The sequence below is a fragment of the Galeopterus variegatus genome, unplaced genomic scaffold (assembly GCF_000696425.1).
Source record: "Galeopterus variegatus unplaced genomic scaffold, G_variegatus-3.0.2 Scaffold10535, whole genome shotgun sequence".
Taxonomy (NCBI): domain Eukaryota; kingdom Metazoa; phylum Chordata; class Mammalia; order Dermoptera; family Cynocephalidae; genus Galeopterus; species Galeopterus variegatus.
The window spans coordinates 32,574-53,769 of NW_007736646.1; the positions used below are offsets into that span (position 1 = coordinate 32,574).

Here is a 21,196-nt window from a genome sequence, read left to right on the forward strand (position 1 = left end):
CCCGCCAAGGGTTCGGATCCCATATAGAGACCGGTCCGCTCACTGGTTGAGCGCGGTGCGGTCGCGACACCAAGGGTTGCGATCCCGTTGCCGGTCGCGGTACGGGCATGACACTGAGGGTTGCGATCCCATTACCGGTCACGAAAAAAGACAAAAAGGAAAAAAAAAAAAAGAAAATACATGATTTGTCAAATCCAGTATTTAACTGTCCCGTCACATCTACATATAAAATGGTTCTCTGGATGGCAGAAGACGCTCAGGCTCTGAAATCTTCTTGCCGCATGGTCCCTGCAAACTCACCCTCTCCAGGGGCTCATGTGGGCAGCAGGGTCTTGCACAACACTTCAATTTGGCACCCAGCTGTTACACCAGACCCTCCCACGGCCAGTGTGCCTCATTGCCCTGGGCCCCGCCCTGGCCGTGACAAATGTCCCTGCTGCGTGGATCCCAGAGCACTCCTCCGAGGACATGGGACTTGTCTCCACCAGCCTGACGATGTCACGGCCGCAGCCTCAGGGGTGAGAGTTCCAATGAGGGAGCACCCTCTCTCCTTTACAATCAAATGGAAGAACATGCTAGAAACATTCCAGGCAGGCTGAGACCTGGGCCTCACTACATGACACTGACTTTGGAAAAATCGAGGCACTTTGCCAACCCTTCATGCCACTGCTTAAAAAGCTCAAAACAGGAACTCTTTTCCTCTGAAACATCTTCAGGAGTCTCTAGGCTCCCTAGAAATGCAATCGGTTGGAAGATAAAAGGCCCCCCTAGAACGGGGAGGAGGGGCTGGGTGGCCCTGAAGGAACCTCAGGAGCTTCTGCCAAGAAAACGAATTTCCCTCCAGGGCTCCCAACAGTATCTTCTGCCCTGGGCTTCTTTTTTTTTTTTTGTCCTTTTTGAGACCGGCTGCACCACGCTCAGCCAGTGAACGCTGTGAGCGCACTGATCATCCCTATATAGGATCCGAACCCGCAGCGGGAGCGCTGCTGCGCTCCCAGCGCCGCACTCTCCCGAGTGTGCCACGGGCTCGGCCCCCTGGGCGAGAATCGAGAAGAAAGCTTTCACTGCTCTGGCAGATTGGCAAGCGCGTCAGCATTTGGAGCTTCCTGCGATCTCGAAGCTTCAGAGAGGTGTGCGAGGAGACGCTCCACCTGGTGCACTGTCGCAGGTTCTCCAGCACTGCGGGAGGCTCGGCGTGACCAGGCCCGCGTGGGCAGCTGGCCCCGGCTGCGGTCATTGTACTGCCTACACCACCAAGCCCCACTTACACCAGCTGTGGCTTCTCCTGTGCCCACAGGACCCCACCTGGGCACAGCCGCTGCCTCGCCCAAAGCAGCCCACCCTCCTCTCCTACCAACTTCCCCCAGCTGTCTGGGTACAGAGAGCAGATGGGTGGGGGGTTGCTGGGCTCACCCCCAACACCGGGCTCTTAAGGGCTAGGTTCCAATAAAATGTCACATTTTGGGGGCCGGCCCGGTGGCGCACTGGATAAGTGCGCCGTTGGGAAGCGCGGCGGCGCTCCCGCCCGAGGGTTCGGATCCCACATACAGACCGGTTCCCGCTCACTGGCTGAGCGAGGCGCGGGAGCAACACCGAGGGTTGCAATCCTGTTGCCGGTCCCCGGTCCGGTATGGGGGCAACACTGAGGGTTGCGATCCGTTGCCGGACACGGAAAAAGACAAAAAAAAAAAAAAAAATGTCACATTTTGGAGGAGCCTAATTGACTTGTCTGGGGATTTCATCTCTACAGGTGAACATGGTTAAACATCTTCCTGGACTAGTTTGATCGTTTCGTGTTTTTGTTGTGATTTTCTTTTTGCTGTCATTAGCTGCTGGCTTTGGAATCCATCCCCTTCTCCCTCCCGGGCTGTTTTGGCCACAAGACCAGGGATATAGGGCATGACTTAGGTACATAGTCTCCTGGCCACGTGAAATCTGAAACCTGCTGCCCGTTAAGTGATGACATGTTGAGAACTGACCCCTTCATTCACGCTGTCCTGACCCCCATGCCCATGTCCTTGGCTGTGTCTCCCAGCAAGAAGGCCTGAGCAGGAGGGTCAACAACTCGTGGAACCCGGTGGCCCAGCAAGCCACGAGGCCCACACACTGGGCATTTGGGTTTAACTTCTAAGCAAAATTGGGTTCTGTCCCCCTTACTTAAAAATATATATATATTCAGTTTTAAAGGCGTTCGTTTTGAAAACCTACAACCCACCACCCAGAAAGTGTTTGTGTGGCCACTTAAACGGTAAATGGTGCAGGGACCCCCACCCTGCCTTGGTAAGGCAGGCCATCTCTGGGCCTCGGGTGCTGGACACCACCAGCTCCTGGTGTCAGGGCAGTCCAGGTTTAGAGCTCCCTGCCCTCCTCCTGTGGGTGTGCTGGCCCCAGATGGTGGAAAGCAGGTAGGCCCCCAAACCTGTGACAGCAGGAGCCACCTGACAATCGCATGGTCAGTGCACTCTGCCGGCTTTCAACATGTGAAATATGACTTTAAAAGGCCAAAGCTGAGCTTGGACACCCTCTTTGCCTTCTACACACGGATGTGGTTTCCAAACAGGGCTGGGGTGGTGGGGCCTGGGCAGCCCAAGGGTGGACACTCACCCAGGGGTGAACTCCTTCTGGCACATGGGGCAGCTCTGCAGGGCTGGTGCCCCCTCCTCAGAAGGCTGCTCCTTGGCACTGGGGGTCCCGCAGGGATCCAGCATGGGGAGTCCTTCCGGGGACCAGGCAGGGGACCCCGGGCACCCCTTGGCCCTGCAGAGTAGCCGGTAAGAGCTTCCCAGGGTGCCTGGGGCCGGTGGAAAAGGCGTCCAGGAAAAGGTCTTGGATCCAACGGTGAAGACCTCAGGGGGCGCCACCGGCTCCTGGCCTCGTCCCGGCTCCTGCGAAGCAGGGGGTGGTAGGGTGGTGCCCAGCAACACCCCGCTCCTGCCCGGCCTGAAGACCCACCCAGGCCACCCCAGGGGCCCCAGAGGACGCACCTGGTCAGGGAAGGCGGGCAGCGGCTCGTCGTCCAAGGTCAGATCAGCACCCACCAAGCGCAGCAGCGCGGCCCACGGGTGCTCACACTCGCCGCCGCCCTCCTGGAGGAACCAGGGCCGGCCGGCGCCGGGGGACCTGGGGCGGCGTGGAGGGGACGAGAGGGGGCGGATGTCAGTGGGTCGGGAGCGCGCTCGGGGTCGTATAACTTCGTATAATGTATGCTATACGAAGTTATTACGAAAATAGATTTCTGGATGTCACTCGGTTTTCACGGCATGCCCGTCCCGTCCCCAGGCCAGCCACTCGGCCGCCGTGGACCAGGTGCCAGGCGCGGCGGCACCAGGCCCAGCCGCTCCAAATCCGGCGCTGAGTAGCACTGGAAAGAAAATGACCTAAAAGATGTGCTCCTGCCCCAATCCGCCTGGTGCCCCAGGCCTCCGAGGACAAGTTCGACTGTTACAAGTGCCACTGGCAGGAAGGCAGCATGTGTGGCTATGGCATCTGTGAGTAAGTGACCCCAGGCTGGTGGGGGGTGGGCTCATGGGGTGGGCATGCCCTCTGGGCCCAGCTCTGTGAGGCAGGGCCAGCCATTTGTGACCCTCTCCAGGCACGGCATGGACGAAGTGTATAAGGGCTACTTCCAGGCGGGCCTGCGGCATGGATTTGGGGTCCTTGAGAGTGCCCCGCAGGCCTCCCAGCCCTTCAGGTACACAGGCCACTGGGAGAGGGGCCAAAGGAGCGGCTATGGCATCGAGGAGGATGGTGACAGGTGAGCACTCTGCGGCCACCACCCCTGGTAACCGGGGGGGGAGGCCAAATTGTCTCAGGGTACAGGCTCCCTGGTGTTTGTCCCGCACAGAGTCTCCCTTAAGGGCTCAGCCTCGGCCGCGGCCCCCGCGCCGCCTGCATCCGCCCGCGCGCGTCCGGCGGAAGTGGGGCCCCGACCCCGCCCGCCACCGCGGCGCCAGAACCCCGCCCACAGGGGGACCCGCCTCCCGCTTCGGGGACACCGTGTCAGGTGTCCTGACTCCGGCCCTTGGGGAAACCGAGGCCGGGGTTTCTTCCTCCTACGCAGAGGTGGACGCGGGTGGGGGAGCCGCATCTTCCAGCTGAGGGGGAGGGCGGTGGGACAGGCCCGAGCCCGCGGTGTCGCCTCGTTAGTCCCCGGTGTAGGGCTCACCCGGCCCTGCTGCCCCCCGCTGCGCTGCACAGCCCCGTGCCTCAGTTTCCAGCTCTGTGGACGGGGCTGTCCTTCCCAGGAGGACCCCACGAGCAGGCAAAGCACCTGAAGCACTTAGGGTCGCCTTTGCCACCACATTTCCCTGCACAGTTCCCTTAAATAAGAAAGAAAGTAAAGCGACAGAGTGGACGTGATTAACCAGGGGACAGTACCTCGGGGGCTGGGAAGCGGCTTCCCCGAAATCCCGTGTCCTGCCTGGGCCCCCAGCGCTCTGCCAAGCCACTTCACAGTCCACCGCTTGGTGGCAGCAGATGTCCAGGCACCCTCCTGCAGCTCTGGGCTGTGTCCAGTTCCCCAGGGCCCACCACCCCCACGCCCCTGCAGGCACGCTTGGTCCCTGGGGTGACCTCCACCTTCACTGGGACTGGGGTCTGCAGGGCACGGGTGGTAGCCAGCTCCTCTCCACGCGCCCCCTCCCCTCCCTTGCCCCAGCAGCTCCTGCATGACACCCCCCAACCGTGGNGCTCCTCTCCACGCGCCCCCTCCCCTCCCTTGCCCCAGCAGCTCCTGCATGACACCCCCCAACCGTGGCCCCGTCCCCCCGCCCCCCCACCAAGCCCTGGGTCACGCAGGCGCGTTCTTTCCAGCACTCTAGCATGGGCCAGACCCTGAGCCAAGGCCACTTGAGTGGCCCGCCATCCTACAAGGGGCCCCGGCCTGGAGGTGGGAGGTCGGTGTCCAGGGTGGGGGGCAGGGCAGGGTGTGGACTGAGGGGGTCGTTTGTCCCCCAGAGACCTCAAGAGTGTGAGCAGGTTTAGTCACCAAACATTGCCTGAGTGCCTATCTGTGCCGTGGAGACCCCAGAGCCCACCCAAGTAAGCTCCACCAAGTAAGTGCTGCCCAGGCGGATCAGAATGGGCTGCTGTGGCCAACGTGGCCTGGGGGGACCTAGAGGAGGCAACCTGAGACTGGGCCTGCTCCGAGGTGAGGGAAGTCCAGGTGGGGGTCTCCAAGTCCCTGAAGTGTCAGCCCCGTGTCCAGCACATTGCAGGTGCTACCTGACCAAGGACTCCCCAAAGGCCTCTGTCTGGGGTTTCCTACACAACCCCAGCTGGCCCTGGCTTCGGCCTTGAAGGTTCAGGGCCTCTCCTGGGAATGTCACCATGCTTCTGCAAGGTGGCCTTGGGACTTCCGAGAGCACTGGCACCCATCTTCCAAGGCAGGAAGAAGGCTCGCAAGGACTGGACTGTTTGCTCAGCTCCCAGGGCCGTGCTGGGGAGCTGTGTCCTTGCCCCTTGTTCTCCTTTTCCCTCTCTGCTGCCCCCCACCCACTTTCCTGTCCCCCACATGGCCTCATGATCCTGGCCCAGCCCAGCAGGCCACAAGATGCAACGCCAGCCTGCCATGGACTGGCCTCTGGAGATGGGCTCCAAGTCCCTGGCCCTGCTCTTGTGCTGTGCTGTGTCTCCCCGGCAGGGCTTGGCAGCCCCTGGAGGAGAGACGGACGGTGCCCAACAGGAACGTAGGAGGGACACCTGTGTGTGCAGCTGCTGCTCCTGAACAGGGGCTTTTCTGGATGGGAGGACCCAACCCCTTCCCTGCACTGGGAACGCGAACACAGGAGCTTTCCTGGAGTCTTCAGCATCCTGGCCCTTCCCACCCCCCACCCCCCACCCCCCACACAAGTGTCCCAGCCACTTAGCCCAAGAGGGGCAGAGCGAGGTGGGAGCAGGGAGGAGTCTCAAGTGGCCAGGACCCAGGACGACCAGGCTGACCCGAAGGCTGACCCAGAAAGGCTGAGGGCTCCTTAGGGAGCTCTCACCACAGGTGCCCGAGGCCAGGGAGGCGGGGCATGGAGGGTGGGGCACCCCACTCTCCTTGAGCCTTAGCCACCCCAGTGTGCCTCATTTACTCTCGGCCACCAGGGGAGAGGGGCCCAGACCCCAGGCCAGGCCTACACCAGCCAGCAGAACAGAAGGCCTGTGGGCCTGTGCTCTGGAGACACAGAGCCATCAAATGTGTGAAAGTCATCCTGGGGGCTTCTCTCTGGTTTCACCTGCTGCTCAGGATTAATCCCCCTCCCTCCCCCATCACCACTGGAGAGGGTGGGTGTGGGGGCCCCCTGTAACCCACAGCCTGGGACACTAACACCAAGAATGGCGCTGGGGTGGCCCCTGCTCCAGGCACAAGGCAGGTGCCCACGCTTGTCAGGGAGCCTCCGCCCAAGCTCCTCCTGCGGGTGATTTCCCTGATGGCTGCCCGCCTGGGGTCTGCATGGGACTGTCCACTCTGAGCCCCCCAGGAAGGGGACATGGGAACGCATGCACCTCCAACAAATCCACCGCGTCCCAGGTGTGCTGTGTTATCAGCAAGACACGGTCACGGTCACGGTGGTGGAGGTTTAAAAGTTGAACTTGCTGAAAGGCCTTACTCTTTCCAAACCATCTGCTGAGGTGACAGAGCATTTAGCTTTATTGGAAAATAATTTCTGGTTGGGACGGATGCTTGCATTGCGGAAACCAGTTTTTTATGAGCCAAAATTGATGTTTACAAAAGAATATTTCAGCCTTTTGGAGGAGGCACACCTCGGGCGATGGTGAAAGTGCTCAGGTGGCCGGGGTGTCAGAGCCCCTGCACCTGCAGGCTGGCCCAGCTGCGAGGCCACCTTACTGTCCTCGGTTTTGTCCACCATTAGATGTTTGTGGGTGACAAATCAGACCTGCCCCTCCCCCCAAGGACCCAGTTGCAGAAATGACGTGAGGTCTGCCAGCCAGCAGGCTGGGGTCCATCGTCTCCCATACCTTCCACTGCCAGGGAACAACCGTCTCAGCAAACGCGTCCTTGGAGCGGTGTGAGTGGGTCCTCACTGCCACAGGGGCACGGTTTGTCTCTGTCAGCGCTGATCCCCTGGGGTCCCTGCGGGGGTCCTGATTGGCCTCCATACAGGGCAAGGGATGGTCAGTCACCGGTCTGGCAAAACCTGTCAGCCAGCCCCCAGCCCAGAGCCATCGGGAGTGCCAAGCCCCCCATGGGTTCCCCACGTCCTCCTTTGGTTTCCCGGGGCGTGGTTCTGCCATTGGGCCACCCTGCAAATTGGGTCAGGAAAGCAGCGTGGCCCTAAGGCTGGCAGCTCAGACTTCCGGCTTCCACGTGTACCCATGGTGGGCAGGCATGCTCGCGACACTGGGCTGCTGCCACCGTCACCGTGTGGCAGAACGGCACAGCATCCACGCGGGGTGCCCTGGTGGTTCCCGCTTGCTGGGCACGGCCGGCCTCCACCAGAGCGGCTCCTGACGTAGCTGGACCACGGGCTGTGCGCAGCCACACCTGCCACCTGCGTGTGCCAAGCGGAGAGGCTGCCTGGAGCCAGGTGCGGCGGCATTTACAGGGTGTGGGAGTGCCAGGCAGATGAATTGTATCGAGACAGTTGCCTGGGAGACCACAGCATCCCCCAGGCATCAGAGCGGGCACACGGGGGCGGGAGTGAGGGCACACCACGGCATCCCTGGGCACCCAAAGCCTCCTCGTGGCCTGGGGGCTGTCATGGCCCAGACCTGCCAGTGGTCAGCAGGCTAGAGTTAGCAGCGGGGCACAGCCTCCAGCCCCCAACTCCAAGAGCCCGGAAGCAAAGAGACAGCCGGAGAGGGTGACTGGCCTGGTAGAGACAGTGGACCCATTTCCAAGCCCCCGTCCCAGCCACAGCCTCCCTCCTGGACATGTCCCCAATGCGACCACCTCTCTCAGTGGTCCTCACATAGTCCGGGAGTTCCACCGCTCCTGCTCAGACCCTCCCATGCCCAGTCTCCATCCCAGTGTCTCCAGCTCAGGACCTCTGTCCTTGTAGCTCCCCCCCGCACCGAGTGGCAGGCTCTGACCCTCGGCCCTGCTCTGATGTCCCCTCCCAGCCTCTCTCTCCACCCACTGACCTGCTGGGTTCTCCTGCAGCATGCGTGGGACCTGCAGGGCTTGGATGTTGGTTTACCTTCCCAGGAGGGCAGTTCCCAGAGCCACATGGGGCTCCTGGCACAGAGAAGCCAGTGGCCAGTCCTCGGGGTGAGCAGGCAGGGGAGGACGTGGAGACTGCTCAGGGTGCCTCTCTTTTGGGAAAATAAGCGAAGCAGAAACAAAGCCTTGGTATTGTTGTGGGTTGAATAGTCAAAATGTCAAAACGCTTCCCAAAATTCATGTCCACCAGGCACCTGTGAGAGTGACCATATCCGGAAATTGGGTCTTTCCAGATGTCATCAAATTAAGATGAGGCCATACTGGGTTAGGTTTGCCCCCAAATTTAATATGACATTAAATAATGGAAATTTGGATAGAGAGACACAGTGAGGAGGCCACGTGAAGATGGAGGCAGAGATCGGAGCGATGCGACCCCAAGCCAGGAAATGCCACATGCCACCAGAAGCTGGAAGAGGCAGGAAGTGTCCTCCCTTAGCCTCTGGAGGGAGCACGGCCCTCCCAACACCTTGAACTCAGACTTCTAGCTGCCACAACTGTGAGAGAATAAATTTCTGATGCTTTAAGCCCCCCAGGTTGTGGTCATTTGTTACAGCAGCCCCAGGAGACTCACACGGTGGGCCCTTGGGCCTTCCCAAGCTGTCCTGCAACTTGAAAACACTGAACAGTTTGGGTGGGTGTAGCTGAGCATCCTGAGCCTTGGGTCTCATCCTGCCAACCCCCCCATCACCACCTCCCCAAAAAAGCTGAGAAAGCCTCTGCCATCGCCACAAAGCTCTGGCCTCAGAGCTGGGAGGGGATGGTAGATCCTTGACCACCCAGGAAATCCTCTGTGGGTCAAGAGGGTGGTCAGGAGCTCTCCTCGGGACTCCCCAAGGAAAGTGGTTTCTCGGCTCCAGTGGAGTCAGCTTTGCCCCGATCCAGTGCCTTTTTACAGGGAATCTTCTGGCTGGAGGAGGCCCTTGAAGTGCTGAGATGCCAGCTGGTCCCTGCCCCTCGTAGGCCCCGACCAGCCAGGCAGGGCGCAGGTTTCCCACAGCACTTGTAGCAGAAGAACTGTGCGCGGCTGACCGTGCAGGCGGCACAGCCGGCTGGGAGCTTGGGGCTCCATCCCTGCCATGCTGTGTTCGCCTTCTGGAACGTCCTGCAGAGAGCTGCACACAGGAGTTGGCACCGTCAAAACGCCCCCATCACAGCTCCCCGCAAGGTGGCCAGCCGGACTCTGTACAGGGCTTGGAGGGTCAGGGACACTCGCACAATCGGCAACCCATCAGGCCTGAAGGCACATTCCAGAAGGATCCAGAACACCCATGGGCAGAGAAGCGAGAAGGCGCTGCCTGGGGACTGTGACTTGTGTTTGTTCATCTGGTAGAATTGTTAAGTTTTAGAGAAGATGACCTGAAAGATACCCACTCTGTTTCTCTTTCCCGCCCACGTGCTCCCTTGTGAACTGTCTGGAGAGCCAGGCTCAGCGACGTGCCAGCGAGCCCGGGCCTGCGTAAGCCCTTTGACGTTGGCCCGGCCGCCCTCCTGCACACCCTTGTCACCTCTTTCTTCCCTGGCGTCGAGAAGGAGGTGCCCTCTGTTCCTCCAGCTATGTCCTCCACCTGCGCCTCTCTGGACCCCCATCACCAGAAGCCCAGCAGAGCGTCACCCCCACTTCTGTGTGAGCAATTTCTGACCTTGTGGCAAGTGGGAGGGCTGAAGTGAAAGGCCCTCACCCTCTGTCCTGGGGCCGTCCTCCGGGCTGGCTGGTGACTGGCCCACAGCACGGGGTGTCTCCCTGGAGCGAGACCCTGGGCCTCAAGGCCCTCCCCCGGCCCTTTCCCCCAGCTCAGAGGGTAGCCCAGGGTCCTGAGGCCTTCAGGCCCACCGGAGCAGTGACCGCTGCCCGGCTGAATCTCTGAACAGGTCTCATGCTGCCCACCTGCAGCCCAAGGTGGGGCCAATATGTGGATGGAATCAGGACAGGCCAGAGGGCAGTGTCCACCACAGGCAGCTGCCCCAAGTCCCCTCGGGCCACTGCACCTCCTCCTGCTGCCTCCTTCTCCCCAGGCTTCGCCTTAGCACAGACTCTCCTAACTCATCTCCCCAGTCAGGCCCACGCCACGCTCATGTGCGCCCTGCCTAGGCCTGGATGCGGCTGAGCTGGGTGTCCCTGGCAGTGACCGTATGTGTGAGTCACCCTGGCTGCAGCCAGCTCAGCCCAGCATGGTCACACTCTCTCTTGTCAGCCTGAGGCTGATCTGTCTACCCCTTCAGGGAGGGTGGGCACCTGGGGTCTGAGCAGCCCCTCACCCCCCAGCTGGCTGGTGCCCCCAAGGGCCCTACCAGGGGTGGTGGTGGAAGCAGGTCCCTGATCTCAGAACCACAGCGGATGCAGGCTGTTCTGCGGCCTGAGCAGCTGGACAATGCCAGGACAGGGCTGGTGGCTGGGACTGTCCTCTCTGAGCTACCTCCCGAATGCCCTGTCCCGTGGGTAGCCCTGGTGCCAACCATCTGTAGAGGGGCCAGCTGAGGCCCAAGGCACCCGTCAACTTGCCATAAGTCACATGACAATGAGTGGCCAAGCTGGAGGTGAAACCCGGACTTCTGTGGTGCTGCCAGAGCTAGAGGGCTTGCCAACTTAGTGGCACCCAGTGGCCTCTTGCTGGGGATTGGGTCAGAGAGTAAAGTAAGTGCCTGGCTCTCTGACCACGCTGGGATGACTTCTCCAGCCTGGGAGTCCCAGCCCAAGGTTGGGCAGCTGGTGAGGCTGACTCGTGACATCCAGGGTCGCTGTGTACCCCACAGGCTGCCTCCCAAGCTGTGAAAAGGTCCTTGCTATCCCCTGGAGATCCTTAGGCAGAGAGCTGTCCCCGCCTTGACTCTGCTCCCATGCCTCACCACTCCCACAGACAGCCACCCCGCAACCCCAACTGTCCATGGTCCATCAACCCTGTGGCCAGCACGTGTGGTCGGTGTCCCTTGGTGTCTCCAGGAGTGGGTGTCTGACATGCCACCTTACCTGCCAGCAGCTCTGGCTGCAGCCACAGTCCTGGAGCAGCCTGAATAGAGTTGCACTCCCAGAGGCCGCCCTCGAATCTCCCCCACCCGCCTCCTTCGAGGGTTCTGTCCCCTGCAGTACCGTGCCCTGGGTACAGTCAGTTCCCCCAAATAGCAGCTTCTCTTCTCACACAGTGAAAGTGTCTGGCTGCAGCGGGCGGGGACGACCAGGAAAAAGCACCCCCGCCAAGTGGGCAGGGGCGTGGAGATCCGGGTTCACCCAGGGAGGGCGTCAGTCAGGGCCCCAGCCACCCGCCCCAGCCCCAGCGGCCTTGTCTGAGGGGCTGCCCACCCTCCCGGGCGTCAGGGAGGCGCTAGGCACTTGGCAGGGTGACAGCTGGGGTGGGTGCCCTTGTCCGCACTGCCCAGTGCTTCCGGAGCAGCCGGCGATGGACGGTGCTAAACATCCCCGAGGATGCCCTGCGGGGTGGGGTCCTGCAGGAAGGGCACTGAGCTGCGCGGCCTCAGCTTTTCCGTGCTGGTCCCCTGCGGGCGCTGCCTTCTGTCGGCTGCTCAGGGTCCGAGCTGCGCCCTGATGCACCCTCCGCCCCGACATGCCCTCACTCCCAGCCTTTGTCCCTCTGCCGCCCCGTCCTCCCAGTTGCCCCCACGCCCCGCCCCCTCCTCCCTGTTGTCCCCACGCCCCGCCCATCCTCTCCTCCCTCTGTCCCCGCCCCTGCCGCTCACGTCCTCTCCGCCTGCGTACGGGGCCGCCCGACCTGCCTCGCGCCTGTCCCTGCCCCCGGGGTCCTTGCACCGCGACCTCGCGCCTCTAATCCGTCCAGGTCCCCAGAGCCCAGTGGGGGCGGGAGCCGCAGAGGTCGTTTTGAACGTGTAGCAGCCTCCTAGGGAAGGTGGAGGGAAGGAGGCGAGGCTGATCCCAACGATCGCATCTTGTTTTAACCAGCGTGTCCGACGTGGCCTGTCCCTGCGCAAATTTCGAGCGTGTGATTGCACGCTCTTTGGTTCACACTAGGCCTCTGCGATCCAGTGCGTGTCTTGCAGGGAGAGCGCATTTCAGGTCCTCGGTGGCCGTGTGTGGCCACGAACTGGGGGGCGCTGGGGGACCAGAAGGACGAGTGGACCCCAGCCTCTGTGTCTCCTGCAGCGCGTTGTCCTCCATGGGACACTTTCTGCCACATCGAGTCTGCGAAATGCAGGAAGTCTCTCCTTGACTGTCCCCAAAAGTGCCACGTTAACGATCACGGGGACGCTGTGAAGGGCAGCAGGAGCCCCGCAGGCCTCCACCATCCTACCCTGAGCCCCAGCCTTCTGCGCCTCACCTGTCAGCACACCTGGTTCCTGGGACCCGAAAATGCTTTCCTGCAGGGACGATGGGAGGCGCCTGGCTTCGGTTTCTCTCTTCCTTTCCAGCCTGACCTGAGAGCCCGTGCCCAGAGGCAGGGTCAGAAACCCAGGGCTTAGCCTGCAGGTGCTCTGCCAGTCACGCTCCAGTTGGGAGCAGGGTGTCCCTGGATCAGGGTACTTTCATCCCAATTGCCATCTTGGGGACGTGGGGGCAGAGCTTTTCCCTCGTCAGACCCTGCTCACCGTTGTCTGTGGAAGGCAAGTAATGCTGATTTTCCCCTTGAGAAACACAGTGTAAGCGGGCAGGAGAGGCCACAGGAGGTCTCCCGTCCCGGAGACCCTTTCTCTAAGGGGCCACAGTCTGGGGTCCCCCTGAGTCTCCTGCCACACTGCACGGCTCCAATCAAAGGCACCTTTTGGAGGGAATAGACTTACGTTGTCCTGGCCCTCTGCCCAGCCCGTGAAAGCGTCACTTTTGTGGGGTCATGAAGTCAAAAGTTGTGACACAGACACTGCCTGTCCTGGCTGGGAAGTTTAAAATGAAGTTTAACTCTGGTGAAAGAAGAGTTATAGAGCACAGATACCAGATGTGGGAAAGCCTTCCTCTGAGCATCTTCTGTCCGGTGCCTGTGACTCGGTGAGTCTGAGGCTCTCAAGCCCCGAGTATCCCCTCCCCTGGGTGAGGACCCCCACTCTGCCAGCTGCTGGGTCCCAGGCTCGTGCCCGAGAGTCCCAGCCAGCCAACTTCTGCCCTTCCTTCAGTGCAGATGATATGCCCAGAAGTGCTGGCAGATTGTTTTGCCCAAGAGCAAATCAGGAAAAACCTGCAAGGTTAGGGGAGGGGTGGGTGGGATTTTTTGCCTGGCCTGATGGAGCCGGAGGCATAGGTTCCAGGGCTAGGTCCTTGTGCGGGAACTGGGCAGGCTCCAGGTGGCATGGGGACCCAGGGCTGCCTTTCCCCTTGGTGCTTTAGAGCAGGCCTGCCCCACTGATCCCTTTGGTCGACTCCTGGAGCTGGAGGGAGTGGGTGCTGGAAGACAGTCGAAGCTCTCCTCTCATTCCAGGGAGCTGCTCACAGGTCATCCCGGGGAGCAGGGATGGAGGCAGAAGAGCTCAGTGCTCCTGCCTCGGCTCAGCTTCCTCCTCCCTCTGCGCTGCATGGTAGCTGCCCCACCTGGCGCCCAGACTCCCACTCATTCATTCTGTGTTTTGGGAGCACATATGCCATGACAGGCCAGCACTGGAGATGCCCGGGGAAGCAGACAGTGCCCCAGAAGTGGCCATGCTTCCCACGGTGGGGGAGGCACACTGGCCAGGGCACCTCACAGTGGGCACGTGGTGGTCGACCCTGCAGGCACTGACCACCTGGGGGGCAGGGGCTTGTGCTGCCTGTAGCATCTGTGTGGGGACAGCCCTGTTCTGGCTCCAGTCCTGGCCTCCCCCCAGCCTGCTGGGCTGGGACCTCATCCCTGCTCCAGCCTCACGGATTTTTCCTGCCTTGGAGCTGCAGGCGGGGCCGTTTGGTTAACAACCATGTGTGTACGTGTGTGTACGCGTGCGTGTGCGTGTATGTGTGTGGGTCGTGTTCTCTGACCCATAGCTGGATCCCAAGGCTCCTCCTTCACCCAGGGTGCTTCCTGCAGGGGAAACCAAGGCTTGGGGGCTCAGCCACATGCTCGCTGTGTGCCTGCCGGCCGGTCAGCCTAGGGGCTCCCACTCCTGGGGCGTGGGAGTCCTGTGGCCTGGGAGTCCTGTGGCCCTAGGCCCAGGCTTCTCGGGTGTCCAGGAGCTTGGCTACACAGGGACCATGGCCCTGAGGTCCCAGGCCTGAGCCACCCCTCGAGCCCCGCCTCTGCAGTCCCCGCCCCGCCTTTCTTCCTCTCAACTTTGCCCTCTCCCCCTTCCTCCCCTGCCCCCCTCTGGCAAGCAGATTGCAATCCAAGCTCGCTGTGAACTTCTCCCCTGCAGTTGTCCGCCAGCCCTTCCAAGTTAAATATTACTCATGGAGATGGGAGCCCGCGGCAGCGCTCGGCCGGAGGTGGACCGTTCCGTGGAAGGTGCGGGCCGGGGGAGGAGGCCGAGCCTGCAGCCACCGAGGACGCTCCCTGTCGCATCTGCGGGGCAGCCGGTGGGTGCGGGGCAACCCGGGCAACTGGAGCCCAGACGGGGGTCCTCCAGCCTCTCCCCTGTCCTTGGAAGTCATCACTGTGCCTGTTTACTTAACCCCCATGCTTTGGCCAGAGTGGACAGGGCCGTGGGCAGCAGGTTCCTGGGCAGGGTGGGGAGGGGCCAGCCAGGGTCCCCAGAGGGGCTTGGGCTGGGCCAGGCGAGGCACCCCTCAGCCAGTCACTCCAGCCCTGTGCCAGGCTGGGGGCGGGACTGGGAACAAAATGTTCAGAAAAATAGCCTTGTCTGTTTCGAATCAATTCCTCTTATCTGGCCCTCAGTTCTCCTGGCAGGGAAGTGGAGGCACGGGGGTACAGTCTGTGCACCTACCTCAGGGAAGCCCCCACAGCTGGGGGAGGCATGAGGGCCCTGCCCCCACTCACCCCACCCCGCAGCTGCTCGACTCCAGCCTATCAGCAATGGGCTGTAGCTTATGGGGTCTCCCAGGTTTAGAGCTGCGCCCACCCAAGCCCTGGTCCCCCAGGGGAGCAAAGCTGGGAATTAAGGACAAACAGGCCTGTGTCATCTGTCCACCCTCCTGCCCCCGCCAGCACCTTGTCCCCCACCCTGCTGCATGGGCCCTGCAGGGACCCAGACGTGCTCCTGCCTTAGGAGCTTTGCACCTGTGATTGGCTCCTTCTGCTGGGAATGCTCACCCCTCACCTATTTTGGGACTTTCCTCAAATGGACCTTGTAGGGAGATACCCCCCACTCGGCACCCCACCTGCCTCACCCTGGTCTATTCCTCGTAAGAACACAGACCCGTCCAACATGGAACACGTGGAAATGTAATTTTTCATTGTCTCCCGTGAAACTGTAAGCTCTTAAGAACAGGAACTCTGTTCTGCTTCTCTTTGTGCTGGTCGTAGGCAGCCACTCCATAAACTCGGTGGTGGAAATCCTGTCCTCACTCATGCCTGCAGCGGGGTCACACCCACAGGCACCCACTGCCCCTCAGGCCACAACCCCTCAGCCTGCACCAGGACCCCTGCCTGGTCAGGACACACCTGGCTGACCAGAGCTCAGGCCAGGGGCTTCCTGAGGGGCCCAGTGGGGCCTTAAGGGTCAGGAGGGCAGAGCTGGGCAGGGGCGGGGGCAGTACCAGGAGCCTGAGCCAGCCCACGAAACCCTGGGTAGAAGGGCAGGAGCACAGAGGCACACAGAGCCCAGGGGGTCTGCCCGCGGGTGCTGCGGGGGGCAGCCACCCCACTCCGTCTTGGGCTGCGAGCCCATTCATCCATGAACTTCACACCCTCAAGGGGCAGCCTCCCTCGCAGTCCCGCTCACAGTACATGGGACCCTGGGGTCTCCCTCCTGCCTTCTGTCCAGACAGAGCTTGTTGGAGTAGGTGCTTAATTGGACAAGCCACATCCACCTCCCTGCTAAGCCACGTTCACTTCATGGGGCACAGCCGCCCGTCCCGGGCACCAGACTCTCGAGGGGCCTCTGTCCAGCTGGGCCCTCTCTCGAGGGGCCTCTCCCAGTACTTCACACCTGAAACACAGCCTTAGGCCAGGGGGCTCCTGGGGCGGGGCTGGCCAGAAAGGCCCCTTGCGCACCTGGTGTGTGGCTGGGTCTGCATGGGGCTCTGGAGACGGGCCGCCCACCTGCCCGCCTCGTGCCCAGACCTGCGCGCGTGGCTGCCGATGTCAGACAGGGGCGAGTCGGGGCTTCGTACCTGAAATCAAGCGGGGGGCAGGAATGTGGGCTGCGAGGCCGCCTTCTCTCCGTATCATGTCTGGAGCACAGGCGTCGGCCAGTTGGCAGCTAGGGAGGATTGCTGAGCGCCCTCTTTTCCCACCTGGGTGCTGACAGGACAGAGTGGGACCTTGACCTTCTCCTGGCCTGCACCAGGGGCTGCAGCCCCTCGCAGGGCCCCCACAGCCCTGCCTGTCCCCCCGCTCTCCTACGCCAGTGCCTGTTTTCAGCGCTGAGGCTGGGTGGAGGTGGGGCTACGGCCGGCTTATTTAGTCGCAGACCCTGCAGGGCGATGGGGAGGAGCAGGCCCTGCTTAGGGAGCCGGACCCAGCATCCCACCAGGCAAGGCGGCAGGTCTCAGCAAGCCCAGGGGCTGGGGGGTGCTGGCTCCAAGGGGCTCCTCAGCTGCGGCCACAGTGAGGGATGCAGCGTGTTCTAAGCAGCCTTGTCCATCCTGCGAGGCACTGCCAAGTCTCCTTGTTCATTTCGGCACATGTCTGAGTCCACAGCAAAATACGCACCGGGGATGGGGTTCTTTTCCTGGAGGGGGACTCAGGGAGCAGGTAGCTCACCCTCCCACCTCCTCGTGGTCACAGGTGGCCTTTCAGCCCTAAGTATCCCCATTCTTGGTTTGGGCTGAGGGCAGACCTCGGGCTGCCCTTATGGGAACAGCTGGGTAAAGTGTGGTCCCAGTGGAGACACAGGCTGGTGATCACTGCAGGCGGCCTGGGCCTGGGCTTAGGGTCTACGGCCCCATGCCAGTTCCAGATGCCTCATCAGGACCAAGGTGTGGCACAGGGCCCTGCAGAGACGCCTTGCCCAGGCTGGGGACTGGAGCCATGCGACCTGTGGCAGGCCTAGGCCCTGTGGCTGGGGTGTTCTGACAGCCTCACCTGAGGGGGCTGGGTGCCCACAGCTGCTGCAGCAGGCGCCTAGGCCGACCCCACATCAGCTGCGTCCTCGAGGTCCTCGGGCCCCTGTCACTGTCGCTGCCTCTCTTGGGAACGAGTTTCTGATGTGGGGGAAACATGGGGCTTCCCAGGCCAGACAGGTGCCGGCCTGTACCTTCCTTCTCCGGCGCTGTGGCCTGTGGCAGATCTTCAGGGCAGCCGGCATGGCAGGGATCCCAGAATGGGAGGCCGGTCGCTCCTGGGTTAAGTCCCCTGGGCCTGTGCCCTTTGCCAGGGGGCTCTGGCAGAACTTCAGGGAAAAGGGCAGGCTCTGCCCCCAAGGGCCCTGACCACCAGGCGAGCAGGAGTCAGGAGGGCCCAGCTGTGGCCCACAGACCCTTGGGGTCTCAGCTTGGGGGAGCACTGGGGGCCTAGGAGGGGGTCCAGGGAACTCCTGCAGCCCCTCAGCCCCAGGCAGCAGGCCCCAGAGGCCTGGGCGGCAGGAAAAGGAACGGTGACGTCATTGCCGCCTGGAATCTGCTGTTTGGAGGCGTCGCCATGGAGACCGGAAGGCTCTGGGTGGGTAAAAATAGCAAACCCAAGAGGGTGTAAGTTCCAAGAACCCTAGGCTCTGAAAAGAGAGGAATACATGTTCTTGCTGCTCGCAGAGGACAGAGGCCCTGGGGCTGGGAGTCTAGTGGGGGGGCCCGCTGTGCTTCCGGTTGGCTGGAACCCACGCTGCACGCGGCCCGTGTGTCCCTGCCGCCGCGGGAGCTCTGTCCCCACGCAGGGTGGGGCATGCGTGGCAGGCTCCCAGCAGGAGGCGTCTGCAAGCACACTCTCTTTCTTTTGGATGGGGCACAGGAGCCTGTAGCACGCTGGAGCCCGTGGGTCGCTCCACAGGGACTCTTCCTCCCTTGGAAAGGGGAAGCGGCTGTGGCCTGGGAGACACTCTGCTTCCCAGGCCCCTTCCAGGCCGGAACTCCAGGCCTCCAGGCGGCCTCTGATGGGCGGGAAGGCGCAGACAGAGTCTTTGCTGCCTGGGCCTAGGTGCTCTTTTCCTGCCCTGATTTTGGAACAGGGGAGGGGCGGTTGCGTGAGACAAGCTCCCCTCCCCCGCAGCTCTCCCCTTCCAGGGTGGTTTTCATGCCAGGAGCCAGGATTTTCCTTCCAGGACAGGAGAGGGCTTGGCCCCTAGAAACGCCAAGTATATGACTGTCTGCGTGTCCCTTCAGCTGCATCCCATGCGGGGCCTCTGTGTCTTCATGGGTCCCCCCTCAGTTCCAGGCCACAGAAATGGAGCAGGAGATCTGAGGGTCCTGGGCTGCTTTCCCCAGACAGTCAAGCCCTTGGAGGAGCCCCGCAGCCAGGAGGGGCCCTCTGGGCTGGTGCCGCTTCTGGGAAACAGGTCACTGTTCCAGCATCTGTGGGGGCTCCTCTCCCCCAACCAGGAACTTCACGGGGAAGGGGGACCTCTGTTCTGACCAGAGTGAGGTCTACTTGCTTCTTTCTCTCGGGAGCACAGGTCCTGGGTGAAATGTCCCTGGGCTCAGGGCCCGAGGATGACCCAGGTGCCCTCAGATGGGTCTAGAGCACGGAGGGTGGTGGTGGGGGGCACCAATCAATCCAAGAGGCAAGGAAAGCCCATCCAGGGGAGGGCGGCAGTCTCCAGGACAGCTGCAAGCATTGCCTTGGGTAGCCTGGGAGCCCCTTCCTTCCTTCATGCCTGTGGCACGGTAGGGCTGGGTCTCTGCTCCTGCTCCCACGGTACTGAGTCCTGGGATATTTGCAAAGAGCTGCGGTCCCTCCTCTTCTGCAGACACCATTGTCCTCGGGGCAGGGGGAGCACTGGGGTCTCGCCTCTTGGGCCCAGGCCTCCCTTGGCTTGCGGTGGTTTGTGGTTAGAGAGGGGAAAGGGAGCCCCATGTAAGGGAGCTCACTCCCCCAAGAAATAGCTCGCATGCCTTATGTAATGACTGAGCTCACTCGAGGGCCTGCCAGAAATGACGCGGAGGGCGGGAGGGGGCCTGCTCGGGAAACCAAGTGCGGCTCAGATTTACAAGCCGGCTGGGCCCTGCCTTGAAGCAAGAGGGGCCCGGGGCCGTGCGGCGGTGCAAGGCGACCGGAGCACAGACCTGGGTCCTCGTGGGGGCAGGGGGCCCAGGGGGGGCATGCTGTGGCTGGGCCTGGGGAGTGGGCATGGCTGGCTGCTGGGCAGTTCACTCAGCATGCGTGTGCCTGGCCAAGCAGGCCACAGTCCTGGGTCCACCCTGCTCCCCTCCAAGCCAGGCACCACAGGACCATGATGTCACAGGAAGGGGCCCCTCCTGAGTCACCCAAGACCCTCTGGGAGCAGCTCTGCGGTGGGCCGGCAGAGCGCCCTTTCCCTGCAGCGCCCACTGCCCCCTGCCCGCTGCCCCTCCATTCACTGGACGCCCAGCTGGGAACCGGTCTGAGGCCCGTGGCTGCCTGAACTCCCCTTCCTCTCTTCCTTCAGGGGAGACCCAGCCCCACCCAGTGCTCCCGCTCTGCCTCCCTGGGGCACATGCAGTGTCCCCCCACCGTGCCAGGCCCCAACCCCAGGGCCAACCCAGACCCCCCCGTCTCCTGGAAAGACCAAAGATTCAAAGAGTGGAAGGGGCTCCAGGGAGGGTGTGGCAGGGGCCACCGGGCAGTTCTTGGGGCCTGAGTGCACAGTGGGAGGTCCTTAGGGTAGTGCCCCTGGCCACGGGGGCGCCATTCTGCCAACGCTGTGCGGGTGGGCTGCCCAGCCTGGGGATACCTGGCTGGCCAGTGGCTGGGCCTAGGGGATGTGCCTCGCCTCGTCCATCTGTTCACAAAGATTTAATGAGACCCTACTTGGTGCTTGCCATCAGGAAGGCCAGCCGACCCTGACAGGCAGAGTGAGGGGGCCACCAAGCAGGAGGAGGCCAGCCCCAGGCCTGGGTCCCTGGCCCGGGCAGTGAGCATGGCCCGGGGCCAGATCTGCAGAGGCCAGCAGCCTCTGGGAAGGGTCTTGGACTATGCTGTAAAGGCTCAGGCAGGAGAGAGAGAAGCCTGCTGCCCCTCCATCCCCTGGATGCCCAGCCGGGAACTGGATTGAGGCCTGTGGCCACCTGAGGGGGTCAAGGACTGTGCTGGGAGCCCAGCATGGGGCAGGCCCTGTGCTCAGGAAGTGTGGCTGGAGGAGCTGTGGGCCCAGGAGAGGGGAGGTGGACCATGTCCTGCTGACAAGGGGGAGGGGTGAGCATGGGAGAGAGGTAGGTAGCAGGGGACGAGGGGCAGAGGCTTCCACGGAGGGCTCGTCTGGGGCTGGAAGGTTGGATTCCCTCCGGATAACAGGAAGGTGGATGTCATTGGCTCCTGAGAGATAAAGTGGGTGTCTGGAGGGCAGGACCTGCATCGAGGGGACCACCAAGCCACTGGGGTCTGGCCCTCACAGCTCACCCTGCCCTGTGCCCTCTCAGCAGAGCCCACCTGTCCGTGCCCTGCAGCAGGTGGTTGGGCCTTATCTGGGCTCCCACTGCCTACCAGCCAGTGCTGTGGGCGGGTCCCAGGTGCTCTGAGCCTTGGCATGCTCTGGTATGACACAGGGACAGTGATACCACCTGCCTCAGTACCGCGAGGGGGAAATAAGCCCTAACACTGATGCTCGTGACACACGAATTTCTCCTGTTCTTACCAACAGTGGCACAGCCTCGGGCCTCCGGAAGGTGCTGTGGGCAGTGGCACTCCACTTTTGATGGCGCTGGCTGAAACCCTCACGTGGGCAGGAACAGTGCCGTGCTTAGCGCTGTGTGCTGGGCTTGGAGGATACTAGTGATGACCAGGCCCTGGCCGGGTCCCCAGCTCCCCTCCCCCACTGAAGCCTCCATCGCCCCCCATCTCTTGCATTTTTCATGTGATCTCTTTTTTTTTTTTTTTTTTTTTTTTTTTTTTTTTTTTTTTTTCCCCCCACCGG

The 21,196-nt window shown here is 62.1% G+C and overlaps 1 protein-coding gene and 1 pseudogene across 1 annotated transcript in view; both read right to left on the reverse strand.

The window, feature by feature from the left end:
- The window catches only part of LOC103610062 (Fanconi anemia-associated protein of 20 kDa-like), a 7,275-nt gene extending 4,013 nt beyond the window's left edge, over window positions 1-3,262 (reverse strand). Inside the window, exons 1-3 of the mRNA XM_008594306.1 lie at window positions 3,258-3,262; window positions 2,985-3,120; window positions 2,605-2,885 (exon numbers count right to left, since the gene is read on the reverse strand). Of these exons, the coding sequence (XP_008592528.1) occupies window positions 2,605-2,885; window positions 2,985-3,120; window positions 3,258-3,262 (422 nt within the window). The remainder of the gene's footprint in view (window positions 1-2,604; window positions 2,886-2,984; window positions 3,121-3,257) is intronic.
- A 13,972-nt stretch (window positions 3,263-17,234) lies between these two features.
- LOC103610063 lies at window positions 17,235-20,205 on the reverse strand (annotated as a pseudogene).
- Window positions 20,206-21,196: the final 991 nt, after the last annotated feature.